This window comes from Suncus etruscus, chromosome X, assembly GCF_024139225.1.
Source record: "Suncus etruscus isolate mSunEtr1 chromosome X, mSunEtr1.pri.cur, whole genome shotgun sequence".
In the NCBI taxonomy this organism is placed as follows: domain Eukaryota; kingdom Metazoa; phylum Chordata; class Mammalia; order Eulipotyphla; family Soricidae; genus Suncus; species Suncus etruscus.
In genome coordinates, this window is record NC_064868.1 from 67,869,770 (window position 1) to 67,885,597 (window position 15,828).

General features: G+C 36.0%; 2 protein-coding genes across 2 annotated transcripts in view; one reads left to right on the top strand and one right to left on the bottom strand.

The window, feature by feature from the left end:
- The window catches only part of PCDH11X (protocadherin 11 X-linked), a 1,221,358-nt gene that overhangs the window by 802,168 nt on the left and 403,362 nt on the right, over window positions 1-15,828 (top strand). The gene's annotated exons all lie outside the window — the stretch shown is intronic.
- CHM (CHM Rab escort protein) overlaps window positions 1-15,828 on the bottom strand; it is a 199,593-nt gene that overhangs the window by 138,712 nt on the left and 45,053 nt on the right. Inside the window, exon 2 of the mRNA XM_049766603.1 lies at window positions 14,789-14,855. Coding sequence (XP_049622560.1) covers window positions 14,789-14,855 — 67 coding nt within the window. The remainder of the gene's footprint in view (window positions 1-14,788; window positions 14,856-15,828) is intronic.

The following is a 15,828-nucleotide window of genomic DNA, read 5'->3' on the forward strand; positions in this document are numbered from 1 at the left end:
TTGCTGATAGCATTTATCAAGAATGGGTGATAAAACTTAACATGTGATTTTTCTTTTTCTTTTTGTTGATGTTGTGTATTATATAGATAAATTTAGGGATGTTAAACCATCCTTGCATTTCTGGGATGAAGTCTATTTGATCATAATGAATGATCTTCTTGATGAGGCATTGGATCCTATTTGACAGGATTTTGTTGAGGATCTTTGCATCTGTGTTCAGGGTCTGTAATTTTCTTTTTTTTAATATAATTTTTATTTTGATCATAGTGGCTTACATATTGTTGACAATATTATTTTAGGTACATATTTACATAAAATCAGGGGGGATTCCCATCACCAAATTGTCCTCCCTACACCTCCGTTTTTGTCCTACCTCCCATATTCTCTTCCCTCACCTCTAGGGTTGCTAGAATATGTGGTCTCCTCTGTATCTAGCCTACTACTTAGTAGTCTTGCACCTATTTGGTCCTGGTGCCTCCCTTATTTCCCCCACTGACTGGGGGGGGGGCAGGACTAGCTAGTTCAAGTTACATGGTTTTGTTTGAAGGAAAGAAAAGTAATAAACTGGGGAAAAGTCTATTACACCGAAAATAAGCGGAATTCTTCCAGAGGCTCTCATCATCGGTTTGAGAAACGAAGGAGAGAAAAAAGGTGAAACATTCCACCAGTACAAATAGAAATGTCAAATATCCAGTGAGGACTCCAACAATAACGATAAGCACACAAAACAAAACAAAACAAAAAAACACAAAAACAGATACAAAAAAACACAAAACAAAACAAAACAAAACGCCATGATCCTGATATAAGAAACATGGCATAGCATATAAAGAAAGAACAGAAAGGAAGAGAAAGAGTAAGTATAACTGGGGACAACTTCAATAATCACACCCAAACAGAGAAATTGACCAAAAATAGATAGGTAAATAAAAATAATAATAATAAATGAAAATAAAATAATATATAAAAATAAAATTAAAAAATAAAAATTAAAAATATTTAAAAATTAAATAAATAAACAATGTTTTGTGCTTTTTGTTTTTTCCCTCCTGCCCTGGCACAGTAAATATTGGGGTCATTCGAAAAGAAATTCACTTGGCCTAAGAGATATGGGGTTTCTCCACCCTTGGAGTGGATTGTCATGGGATCAACTATAGACTCTGTTCAGGATCATTTACTCTCCTGGTGATGCTTTTGTGGTGTTTGGAAGACCTCTGCTCTGTCCTGGGTGATACACTCAGGCCTCTGTGTCTAGGGATCTCAGTATCTGCACAGATCCAGGGATGGGAGTTATGATGAAGTCAGTCTTTGTGGTTCTAGAAGTTCTGTTCCATCAGTGTCATTTTAATCCATCTTCTGTGGTTTGTGATCTTGGTCTTTGCACTGAACCTAGGATGGCACCTAGGATAGTGTCTTTCTTTGTACTTCCAGAAGCCTCATTCCGTTACAATGGTCTCTGCCAGACCTTTGGAACTGGGGATCATGTTTATTGTGCAGGTCGTAGTTCAAACCCTAGGCTAGGGCTTTTTATTGGTCCCAGGCTGTATACAGTCTGGTCATGGTTCTAGCAGCCAGTCATCTGTAACTCGCAATCTTGGCTTTTGGACCTACCAATGGCTGACAAGTCTTCTGATTTTGTCTTGTCGTTAGCTGGTAAGGTAGGGTAACCTGCACTAAGGTCAAGTTGTTCCCATTTTCTTCATTGTCAGGATGTCATATTAGAGCTGGCACTTGTTGGTGACCTCGCAGTCTTAAGGTTGTCCCGGATGGGATTTGTTTCCTGTAGCAGTTGTGAAGAACTGTGCCGTTTCTATGTCTGGGATCCAGGGTTCAAGGCTTGACGAATGGTATCTAATCACCTGAGGTCTAAGTTGATTCCACATGACATATTTTCAAGGTAGGAGATATCCCTGTATTGTAAACAACTATGAGTTCCTATCTCTAGTAGATAAGAGCTCTTTTTTTATATGTAAGAATTCCCCTTTTTTAGTATGCCTTTGCAGGGGGAAATGGTGCTACATTATATTGTCGGTGCATTTGGGGGTGGTCAAAGGGGAAAACAGAAACAGGTTACATACAGGGTCTGTAATTTTCTTTTTGGCAGCATCTCTGTCTGAATTTAGTATAAAGGTGATTTTGGCTTCATAGTATCTATTTGAAAGTGTTCCCGTTTTTTCAATTTTATGAGAGAGCCTGGCAAGAATTGGTAGAAGTTTTTCTTGAAAGGTTTGAAAGAATTCATTAGTGAATTAATCTGGGCCTGGGCTTTTGTTTTGGGGAAGACATTTATTATCATTTTAATTTCCTCGGTAGTGATGGGGGTGTTTAGATATGCTACAGGATTTGATTGTATCTTTAGTTCTGGGAGTTTCTTAGTGATGATGTCTTTGTTGATTCTTCCTGGTGATCTCCTTTCTGGGCCTCTGGGACTCAAATTATTCTTATGTTGTTTCTGTTGAGTTTACCAAAGACTTCTATTTTCATCTGTTCACATTCCTTGAGTATTTTTTCCATTGTTTGATCGTTCGCCTTAAGGTTCTTTTCAAATGTCTTCTGCTGTATGGAGTTATTCTGCATTTCATCTTCCAGTTCACTGATTCTTTCCCTGACTGCTGTTACCCTATTGGAGAGGCTTTCCATTGAGGTTTTAGTTCAGCTACCATATTTTTCAGATCTGTTATTCCAGTTTGGAGTTTTCGGATTTCTGTCTTTGTGTTCTGCTCAGTTAGAGCTATGTTTTTGGTTTTATATCTATGAGGATCCTTCATATTTGTATTCGAATTGTTTTCTCTGAGAGATGAATCAGATTGTTGGTATTTTGGGGGGCATCACAGCTATCATCTTCATTCTCTGTGCATGGTGTTTGCCTGCGAGGTTTACCATTGTCTCACTTGTAGTGTGATTATTTTTCTGCATATTATGGTGGTGTTCATTGGTTAGAGCACATGGCCGCTAAGCAAAGCCAAGCAGCTATGCTCTTCTGTGGCCACTTGAAGACAGTTTTTGCTGTCCCTTCATGGCCCTCTCAGGAGAACTTCAGGAGAAAAAAGAGAAAAGAAACACGCAACGCTGACAGGTTCCCTTGGTCTCTCCCAGTCGCCAATCTCACAGCAGGGTCAGACCCCTCCCACCTGCCTTTATAGAGAAAGGATTCACCTCTCTTTCCTGACGCCTCTGGTAGCAAGTTTTAACTCATTCAGTCTTTCTTTGCCTTTCGGACTGAGCAGCTCCAGGAGACAGTTTTTGCTGGTCCCTTCCTGGCCCTCTCAGGAGAGCTTCAGGAGAGAGAAGAGAAGAGAAACACACAAAGCTGACAGTTCCCCTAAATCTCTCTGATCCTTTATATTTCTATTCTTATTTTTAAAATATTTTATTTAAACACCATGATTACAAACATTACTGTAGTTGAGTTTCATTCATAACAAGAACACCCCCCTTCACTCATGCAACCTTTTCATTACCAGTGCCATAATCTCTTCCCTCCCCTACCCCACCTGTATTCGAGACAGGCTTTCTACATCCCTCACTCACTGACATTTTTATGATAGTTCTCAAAGTGGTTATTTCTCTTACTGCACTCACCACACTTTGTGGTTAGCTTCATAACTTGAACCAGTCCTTCATCTCTGGGAATTATTTTAATGTCTTTAAGTTTTCTTAATACCCTTATATGAGTGAGAATATTGTATATTTCTCTGACTAATTTCACTGAGCCTAATAGATTCAATGGACATCCATGTATAGGAAATTTCATGACTTCATCTCTCCTGACGCCTGCATAATATTCTATTGTGTGTTTGTACCACAGTTTCTTTAGCCATTTATCTGTTGAAGAACATCTTGGTTGTTTACAGAGTCTGCCTATTGTAAAAAGTGCTGCGATAAATATAGGTTTGAGGAAGGGTTTTTGTATTGAATTTTTGTGTTCCTAATGTATATCCCGAGGAGTGGTATAGCTGGATCAAATGGGAGCTCAATTTCCAGATTTGCAAGGAATCTCCATATTGTTTTCCATAAGGGCTGAACTAAATGACATTCCCACCAGCAGTGAATGAGAGTTGCTTTCTTCCCACATACCCTCCAAAACTGACTGTTCTTGTTTTTTGATGTGTGCCAGTCTCTGTGTTATGAGATAGTACCTTGTTGTTGTTTTGATTTGCATTTCACTGATGATTAGTGATGTGGAGCATTTTTTCATGTGCCTTTTGGCCACTTGTATTTCTTCTTAGAGAAATTGTTCAATTCTTCTTCCATTTTGATAGGTTAGATGTTTTCCATATTTCTATTCTAAACTTATCTGAGAGATTAAACTAGTTGTTATTTTTGGGGCAATCAGAGCTATCATCTTCATTTTCTGTGCATGGTATTTGCCTACATGGTTTCCCCATTGTCAAGCTTGTAGTGTGATTTTTTTCTAAATGTTATGGTGAAGTTCATTAGTTAGAAAATCCACGCAGCTGTGAAGCAGAGTGGCTGCACTCTTTTAGAGCCCCTGTCTACTGTGGAGCCTCTAGGTCTCAGTTTTCACTGGGTCTTTCTCAGCCTCCTCAAGAGAATTTCAGGAGACAGAAGAGCAAATGAGCGGAGGCAGCAAGAGATTTTTTTCAAGTTTTCTCCTTGTGGCTCAGCACAAAGCACGGATCATATATGACCCTCCTTCACAGACACAGAGTAAGAGTGCCTGTCTGCTGTGGGGCTTCTAGGAGACAGTTTTCACTGGGTCTTTCTTGGCCTCCTCAGGAGAATTTCAATATGTTGTATTCCTATATGCAAATAAAAACCTAGTGCACATAGAACATTCTCCAGAATAAAGCTTATGCTCAAACATGAAACAAACTTCCACAGACTCAAGAAAATAGAAAACATATAAACTGACTACAAAGAACTAACAAAAAAAGTTAATCACAGTCCTCTCTGCTCTGACCCGTTATGGGATGTTTTGGCTCCCAGTTCCAGGGTACTTGGACTTGGCCACTCTAGTGGGCACATGCCTACCGCTGCTCCTGCCCCATGCTCGCTCCCTCCCTCTGTCTTTCATTTCCCAGCAGCCAAGATCTTGGACACTTTGAAAGTCAACATAGAAAGGAAGCCCACTGAGAACATTCCATAAAGGTGCCTGTCTGTATTTCCTGAATATCTGAAGCTCTCCTCAAAGGCCTAGGTAGCGCACCCCGAAAAAAGTTCATTCTGAAGTTGCCCAGAGAGTGAGTGAGTAAAGTCTGGCTGTGAGGGTCCTCAGGCAGAAAGCTGAGCACTCTGGCCTGCAGAAGCTCTGCCCTGCTGTGCCTTTGATGACCCTGAGGACTTCAGGGAAATCTTTGCTGTGCCTGTGTGTCTTTCCTGAATACCTGAAGCTCTCCTCAGAGGCCTAGGGAGCGCACCCCCAAAAAACTGCATTCTGAAGCTGCCCAGCGAGTGAGTGAGTAAAGTTTGGCTGTGGGGGTCACCAGGCAGAAAACTGAGCCCTCTGGCCTGTGGAGGCTCCGCTCTACTGTGCCTTTGATGACTCTGAGGACTTCAAAGAAAATATTTGCTGTGCCTGTCTGTATTTCCTGAATAACTGAAGCTCTCCTCAGAGGCCTAGGGAGCGCACCCCCCAAAAAACTCACTAAGAGGCCGAAGAAGAGTGCGGCCACTCTGCTTCACTTCGCAGCCGTGCATCTTTCTTATCAATGAGCCCCACCACGACACACAGAAAAAATCACACTACAAGCATGACAATGGGGAAAAATCGCAGGCAAACACAATGCACAGAGAATGAAGATGATAGCTCGGATGACCTAAAAAATTCCAACCATCTGATTAACCTCTCAGATAAGGAACTTAGAACAGAAATATGGAAGATGTTGGTAGAACTCAAAGAAAGCATAGATTGATCTGAGCAGAACATAAAGAAAGAAATCAGAAAACTCCAAACTGAAATAACAGATCTGAAAAACACGGTAGCTCAACTGAAAAACTCAGTGGATGGCCTTGCCAGCAGGGTAACAACAGCTGAGAACAGAATCAGCATGCTGGAAGATGGGATGAAGAAAAACTCAACACAGCAGAAGAAACTGGAAAAGAACCTTAAGACAAACGATCAGGCAATGAAAAAAGGACTCAAGGAATGTGAACAGATGAAAATAGAAGTCTTTGATAAACTCAACAGAAACAACATAAGAATCATTGGAGTCCGAAAGGCCCAGGTAGAGATCTCCAGAAAGAATCAACTGTCAAAGACATCATCAAAGAGATACTCCCAGAGTTAAAGACTACATATAATCAAATCCTGCATGCCCGAAGAGTACCAGCTAAAAGAGACCCAAAGAAAAACACCCCAAGACACATCCTCGTTACAATGACACAGATACAGATCCTTAACAAAATACTAGCAAATAGAATCCAAATAACAAGTAGGTATCATATCAGTAATGAAAGAATGCTTTAACATATAAAAGTCAATCAACAAACATCATTCCAATGAGTGAAAATAATCATACTTTTATATCAAGAGATGCAGAAAACACACTTGACAAGATTCAGTAAGCATTTATGGAAAAACTCTCAACAAAATGGAAATAGAAATAACTTTCCTCAATATAATCAAAGATACTTTCTAGAAGCACTCAGCCAACATTATACTCAATGGGGAAAACATAAAAGCATTCCCTTTAAGATCAAGCACAAGACAAGTTTAAGTTAGCCTGCTCTCATTACTTCTATTCAGTATAGTGCTAAAAGTATGTGTTATAGCAGTTAGCAAGAAATATATATCTAGAATTTCCAGATAGGAAGGTAAAAACTTAAGTTCTCACTGTTTATGATGTGATACTATTCTTGAAAATCCAAAGATTTTACAAAATAAACTTACAGAGATGATAATTTTACAGTAAAAGGACAGGCTATAAAATTAACAAGCAGAAATGCATAGCTTTCCTATATACAAATAGTGAAAGAAAAGGGAAAATTTTTTAAGAAATTGAATTCATAATTGTGCCTCAAAAAGAAAGTACCTCAGAATCACCTTAACTGTAGTGGTAGAAGATCAATACAAAAAAATTTTGAAAAGTACTACTTAAATAAAAGAAAACAAAGTTAAATATAAACACATTCCCTGTTCAGATTGAGAAGAATATTATCATAAAATGGTAATCCCCCCCAAAATTTATTGCACAAATTCAATGGATTTTCTATAGAATATCTATAACATTTTTCAAGTAACTAGTCACTCATAAATATCATATAAAACTACAAGCCTCCACAAATAGCTAAAAGAATCCTTGGGTAAAAGAAGATGAAAGGCATCACTTTCCCCAACTTCAATCTGTAATATAAAGTGGTAGCACCTACAACAGCATGGTATTGGAACAAAGAATGTCTCTCAGGTCTGTGGAATAGAACTGAATATCCTGAGACTAATCCTCATCTATATAAGTTAATTTCTGATAAAAGAGAAAAAAAAGAAGTTAATTGAAGCAAGAAAAGCTTCTTCAGCAAGTGGTGCTGGGAAAACTGATCAGCTTTATACAAAGAAAATGAAGTCAGACTTCGCTCTAATACAATGCACAATGTATTACATTGATTTACAATGTTAAATCAAATTAGATTAAATATCTTAGTTCAGACCTGAACCATAAAGAATACAGAAGAAAATGTAAACAGAACTTGCCAAGTCATTGAAGCCAAAGGCATCTTCACAGATGAAACACCACTGACCAAATAATTGGGAGTAAAGATATACAAATTGGACTACATTAAACTAAAAAGCTTCTGGACCTCAAAGGAAATGATGGCTTGGATACATAGACAATCCAAAGAATGGGGGAAATTTTTTACCCGATATTGATCTGACAAGTTATTTTATCTAAGTTGTGTAAGAGGTTAACAAGAAAAACACATCTGGCCCCATCAAAAATGGGGAGAAGTAATGAACAGAAATTTCCTCAAACAAGAAATAACAGGTAGACAAAAGACACATAAAAATTGTTTCATAACATTTGTTATCACAGACACGTAAAACAACAAAGCAATATCACCTCGTACTACAGGAACTGGCATATATCAAGAAGAACAACAAAAAAAAAAAAAAACAGTACTGGAGTTGATATGGGGAAAAAAGAACTTCAGTCACTCCTGCTGGGAATGTCAAATGGTCCAACTGTTTTGGAAAACAATATGGTGTTTCCACTAAAAAACTAAAAATTGAGTTTCCATTCTTCCCAGCAATACTGCTTCTGGGAATATGCTCTAGGGGCACAAAAATACAATGCAGAAAGAGGATCTATACACCAATTTTCATTAAAGCACTGTTTATGTTTGCCAAAATATGGAAACAACCCATGTGCCCAAGAACAGATGAATGGATAAAGAAACCATGGTATCGTTACATAATAGAAAACTATGTACTTATTAGGACAAATTTGAATAGACACAAAGAAGATAATGTTAAATGAAATGAATCAGAAGAAAAGGGATAGATATGGAATAATCACACTTTTCTGTGGGGTAAAAAGAGCCCAAAATATGAGAATAATATGCACAGACAAAAGAAATTATGGATGAGACAGATTTTAATAATAGTTGGACATGATCATTCTGAAGAAAACTGGAAATTGAAATGAAGTAAAGTGGTATGTATGATACCACTTCACTAACAGTATTCCAAACCATGATGCTTTAAAAGAATGAGGGAGAATAGAAAAGTATCTATCATAGGTCAGGCTGGGTGGAAGTGGGGTAGTGATGTAAGAGTAATTGGGAAATTAGTAGCAGGCAATGAACACTGGTGAAGTGAAAAGTGTTGGAATATTGTATAGCCATAACTGAACTATTTAACTCAGTATCCCACAGTCATTTATTTATAAAATACTACTTCATTCAAATTTGTGTCCAAAAAGTATCCAGAAATCAACTTAACAAAATAAATAAAAAGTCTTTACCTATAGAACCAGAAGTCAGTTATGAAACATAGGAACATAGAAAAAATATTCCATAATAACAAAACAATCAACCTAGTAAAATACCCAGGTTACCTAAATTATATAGATTCTATGCAGCACCAATTAAAAGCCTAATGATATTCTTTAAGGACTATAGATAAGTGACCATAGATAAAATTTAAGTAAAACCATAAAACACCCTAAATATCCAAAGTCATTTTGAGAAATAAGAAATAGAAAAATACTGTGTTATAGAACTTTAAACTATACTAAAACACAATTAGTAATTCAACACATCATGATAGTGAAATAAGGATAGTTTTTCAAACTAATGCATTAAAATTAAGAACCAAATGATAAACCCTTAATTATATGAACAGCTAATTTATGACAAAGAAATGGATACATTAAATGGAGTAAAAATAGGGGCACTAGAGGTAAGGTGTCTACCTTGCAAGTGCTAGCCAAGAAAGGACCGCGGTTCAATCCCCTGGCATCCCATATGGTCCCCCAAGCCAGGGGCAATTTCTGAGCACTTAGCCAGGAGTAACCTCTGAGCATCAAACGGGTGTGGCCCCCCCAAAAAAAGGATTAAAAATAGCCTCTTCATCATATGGTGTAAAGAAAATTGAACAACTACATGCAAAACAATAAAACTTGATTCCTAACTAAAGTTATGGCTTATGACTTGATTTATAATACAAAATAGATCCATGACCTTGAAATTAGACCAGATTCTATAGAATGAACTGAGGGAAACTGGCAAAATATTCCAGTGAAATTCTCAATGACAAGGTTGCACTGACAAATTAAATAACAAAAAAAACATAATGGACAACACAAAATAAAAAGTTTCTACATAGCAACAGACACCAGCTAAAATTAAGACAGTCTAAAGAGTAGAAGAATATATTTGCATATATCAGATAATGGATAATAAATATATAAGATATTCAAAGCATACACAAAGATCATATCATTAAATTCAATAAGTTCATAAAATGATAAGAAATGAAAAGTAATAAGATAGATGGATGGCCAGTATAAAAATGTGTACAACACCAAAAAATCAATTTGAATATATATATAAATAAAAGCTTTTTTGCAGCACTCACTACAATAGCAAGAAACAGAAGATAGGGTGTCCACAAAATTAGATCGTAAAGTACTAATTGTTGATTTAGTAATAAATGACAATATTCTGTTTTTTTAGGGAAGTTTGTTGTTAATCTCCCTGATATTCATATTTCATGTATTTTCAAGATCATAACTGCTGGGTTTGCCTTAGTAAAACTTCTAGTAAAACAGAAAACTTTTCGAGTGCTTGGAAATTAAATTAGATTTAAAAGGGCTAAGACAGAAACAAGGCATGTCTCACTGTTTAGAAAGTATTTAATATTAAACAATATGTATCAAACTTTTGTGACAGTCTATAACAAAAAATTATAGATAAAAATAAAATAAATTATAAAAAAACTAAGCAGTAAAACTATTCATTAGAGCCTAGTGGTTAAAGCCTATTAATTAACTCATTGATGTTGAATATTCACAGCTATAATAACACAATGCTAAATATACACTGTAATATAAAATAGCTCCCATAGCAAGTAAAATGACAGAGACAACAAAGAGCTAGTATGCATATACATTCATTCTGGAATCTAAAATTTTAATTGAGAACCCCAAGAGCTGAAAAGGTTTTAAGCAGCTAATCAATGGGGCCCAAATATTGCTCAATAGGAAAGTAGAGAGCATAACTAAAAACTTAGAATTCAATATTCACTGTGCTTAAATTCCCTTTTCTAGCAATATAATAAAAGTACCATTCACTAAAAAATATAATTTTCGATTGTTTTCATAACTTTTTTCTCATGGGTTCTTTTAGACTTCTTTGACAAAAAAAGGTATTATTTTACAGATAAGGGAACTAAGTCTTGTCTACCTAGAGATAAGATTAAATCACTAGTTTTATAGTCACAAAAATATAATTGGAAGAGCTACAACTGAAGTCGATCTTCTGACCTCATGTTGTTTATTACAATAGAAATAATGCAAAACTGATACACTGGTACAATTTAGATTTCAGAATAATATAACTGTAACTCATAATACATAACCTAACATTTAAACATTGAATTTCACAAAGACATAATTACTAAAATCTCCTTTTCCAAAATGCATTCCATCAATAATATGATCGACCAATTGTTATTCCAAAAAAAATGTAAATGACAGAATAAATTTTGGAAAAACTGCATTTTAGAAAGGTAAGTTGTAAAATGTACTGTTCACTTTTATGAAAGCCAGTATTTGATACTATCCCCCTGAGAAAAAAAGCAGTTAAACCAACAAATTGAAGTTATTTGTTCATAACAGATTATCAGCACTGAAAAATATTATGATGTCTACTATAAGAGTAATAAACTACACTTAACAAATGGCCACTGATTTAAGAAGGCATTTAGAATTATTAGAGTTCTATAATGTGTTTTGACAAAAATGTGCCAGTTTAATTAATATTATGGGAAATTCAATGCTTTATCTGTCATTTCCATTCAACATCTCACTTCATTTTCACAAGAATACTAAGAGATGTTATAATTATCTTTATATTAAAATGAGAACACAGACATGCAGTTAAGTATCTTGTTACACAGTAGGAAATGTAAAGTATTAAATTTGAATAAAACTGATATTTCTACTATAAAATACTCTCCTATAATCTATAAGTTGAGTCTTTAAAAATCACAAACAGAAGGCAGATGGCATATAATGAAGGCCCTAAAATATCATCAAAACAGAGCCGAGAAACAATAAAACAATATAGCAAAGTGACTGGTTACAAAGTCAAATACAGAAGTTGGCTGTATTCCTATATACAAAAAAAAATTGAAGAAGGCACTCAAAGAGCCTATCCCATGTAAAATAGTGTCTAAACACATCAAGTACTAGGAATCAATTTAACAAGAGGTGAGATATCTATACCATGAAAACTTCAAAGCATTTTAAGAAATGGAAAGAAACCTTAGAAAATGAAAAAAATATTCCATATGTATGGCTTAAAAGAATCAATACTGTCAAAATGACAACCTGAACAATTACATAGATTCAATACAATCCCAATTCAAATTCAGACAAGTTTTCAAGTACTTATATCAGCAAATTATAAAGTTTTTGTGGAATCATAAAAAATCTTGAATAGCCAAAATCAAAGTGTGAAACTGGGAGTCATTTTATTACCTAATTTGAAGCTATTTTGTAAAGCTGTAAGTGATCTAAACAATATGATATGTGAACGAAGACAGATTTTATAACCACTGTGTCAAAATAAAATAACCTACTGTCAAATCCCCATATATATGATCAGAGACAAGTCAGCTGCTAATAAGCAAGACAGGTGGGCCATAGTGGTCACACAGTGGTGGAGCATTTGCTTATAGACACTAAATAAACAGGTAGAAAGTTTGTGGGATGTTTTAGGAAGAAGCAGCAATAAGGAGCATTAACACGATGATTTATAATTTTAGGGGGTCACACCTAACAGTGTTCAGGGTTTACTCTTGGTTCAATACTCAGACATTACTAATATACAGGATTGGGGACCAAAAATGATGCCATGAAATAAATCCACATTAATTTCTAGGTAAGCAAGCAAGCCCCTAGCTCTTGTGCTACTGCTTTAGCTACTTTACCTTAAACGTAAATTTTACATTATTTCTTTTCTAACATCACATTAATAAAAAGGATTCTAAGAAAATTTTAATTAAGGCCTTTTCATAGTTTGATAAATATTAAAAAAAAACACACACACTTTTTTTTTTCAAAAGCCACAGATTGCATCCCTGAGGTTTCTGGGTTCGGCAGAAGGTAGGGAACTTCTGCTGTCTCCACCCCTCCCCAGATCTCATCCCTGAGGTTTCTGGGATCGGCAGAAGAAAGGGAACTTCTGCTATCTCCACCCCTCCGCCAATTGTGTCCCTGATGTTTCTGGATTCAACAGACGGTAAGGGACCTTTCTCTCTCCCCGCCCCTCCCACACACACATCTCGAGATGTCCGGCACTGCTGAGCCAGGCTAGGAACTACATACGGGAGGGGTTTCTGGCAGAGGCCTGGAGGAGGCAGAGCCCCGCTGACTTCCAGGTAGAGGAGGACAAGGAAGAAAGCTCAATAGCGCCCTCCACCATTTTGGTCAGGAGTGGTACTTCACTGGCTGGCATTGAGAGGGGCAGCAACTAACTAGGCTCCAATAGAGAACACGCTAGAGGCCGAACCTAAGCCAGCCCACCCAAGAGTCCCATCCAGAGCTGCAAATACAGAGAAGAGACCCAGCTCCACACCACAGGGAGCAAAAGCAGGCCAAAATCGGTGGGCACTGCTCTCCAAGTCACACCAATAAATGCAAAAAAAGAAATGGGTAAACTAAGGAGGACCCTAACAGCTGGATATACAGAAAGAACCCCTAGTAAGTTCCCAAGTCCACCAAAATGCACAGATCTAAGACATGAAAATTTAAAAGCAGCCATTAGAAAGAAAATGCAAGCCATTATAAAGAAAATGAGAGAATCGCTAGCCACCGAGTACAAGATATCCATGGAAGAACAAATTAGCCAAATTAAAAAATGATCTGATACAGAACATACAAAAGGAATTAAAAAATTAACAGACACCGTAGAAAGTCATACAAGCAGAATTACAGAGTTAGAGAAAAACACAGAAGTACTTGAAGAAAAACTGCGAACTAAAAATGACCAAGAAACCAACAAGGAAACAAGAAGCAAGGCACTGGAAGGAAAAGTCCAGTACTTAATGAATAAAGACAAAAGAAATACTAAGAATTGTAGGTATACCAGAAGGGGAGGAAACAGGGAAAGGGGAAGAGCAAGTAGTTAGGGAAATAATAGCAGAAATTTCCCCACCCTTTGGAAAGAGGAATCCGTCCAAATCCAGGAAGTGAAAAGAATACCTAATAAAATACACCCTAATAAACCAACACCAAAACATATAGTAATCCAAATGGCAAAAAGCAAAGAGAAAGATGAATATTTAATTTGATATTTCGTTCTGTATTGATGTGGTATTTCAATTACCTTTTTCATGTCCTCACTCAAACTGAGGTTGAAAGCCTCTAGAAAAACTCACCCATTTTCAACTTATTTGATTTACTTTTTATTTTATTTTTTATTTTTTCTTATTTTTACTCCATTCTATTGCTTTTCTTTCCTTCAAACAAAACCATATAACTCAAATAATCGAGGTCCACCTCTCAAATAGAGGGGTAAACAAGGGAGGTTACCAGGACCAAACAGATATATGATCACTAATAGTAAGCTAGACAAAGAGGGGACCACCTACTCTAGCAGCACGGGGGGTGATGGTGGGGAATATCATTGCAGGAAGGGAACGGGGAAGGGGGAGGACAAATTTGGTGATGGGTATTCCCCTGATTCTATGTTAATATGTTCCTAAAATAATACTGTGAAAGATATGTAAGCCAATATGGTCAAAATAAAAATTAAAAAAAAAAAGTCAAATACAAAGCCTAAGATACAACACGTATGTATAGTGTACAGTAACCAAGCCACCTGGAAAATTATTTAATATAAAATACAAAATCTCATTCATATTTAAAATATAAAATTATGGTGCATTTGGTTTACTTTTCACAATAAACACCATTATTGCACAGAACACTAAAACATGAATGCTGTACATTTTATACATTTTGGTAAAAAAAGAAAGAATTTAATTATTTTATTTTAAATATGGCATGCATACATGTTAACATAGATTTAACGTATAATTATACAAGTTAACAGTCACGAACCATTGCTAGTTATAAAGTACTACTATCATTACTAAACTTACGAATCAACATGAAGAACCCTCTGACCACTTCTTGAACATGCAGCAGCAACAATGGACTCAGGCAAGCCTATAAAAACACAGACCATATCATTTAGAACGAATAAAAATATACATATATCACATATATGTATGCATTTTTATTATTTTTAGAACTAGTAATTCAGGTCATCACTGTGTAAAAGAGTTTAACAAATATGATGCTCATCTTTATATTAAAATTTTAAGTTTAAGTTGTGCTATTTAAGTTTAAGTTTAATTTCCACTGATGTTGGAAATTTTGTTATGTGGAAAAGGTTTGTGAGGTGGGAAATCAGGCTAGATCCAGAGATAGCCACAAACTGTTCCTGTCTTTGAGCTCAGGAGTGATCCCTGAACCTTGGCAGAGGTAGAAATATCACATGATACTAGTCAGGAAAATTGAATGTAGGAAAATAATTTGTTAAATTATTTTAAATCATTTGATAAATCATTTTTATCTGCAAATCATTATAAAATAGCACTGTCAAAATATTATTCATACAAGTGTTCACTGATTTATTATTTGGAAACTATGTCAATAAGAAATCACCTCTTATTAAAGTGACCCTGAGATATATGAAATACCTTAGAGATTAAGAATTGAACTGAGATATTATTATGCTAACATATTCCCCTATAAAAATAAAGTTCTATAGTAGATGACTTTTAAGAAACCCACACATTTTAAATCAAGTAGATTTCACAGCAGAAATCTCAATCAAAATTCAACTTCAAATGCCTCAGTCAAAGACACCATCAAGGGCAAACTCCTAGAGCTAAAGACTGCATGCAATGAAATCCTGCATGCCCAAAGAGTGCCAGCTAAAAGAGACCAGAAGAAAAAACAACACAAGACGCATCCTAATCACAATAACGAATCCTACAGATAGATATAAAATACTGAAAGCAGAAAGATCAAAAAAAGTAATTACTTCAAAAGAGCATTCGTAAGATTTACAGCAGATATGTCACAAGAAACTCTCAAGGCCAGAAGACAGAGCTGGGATTCTGTGACAAGACTG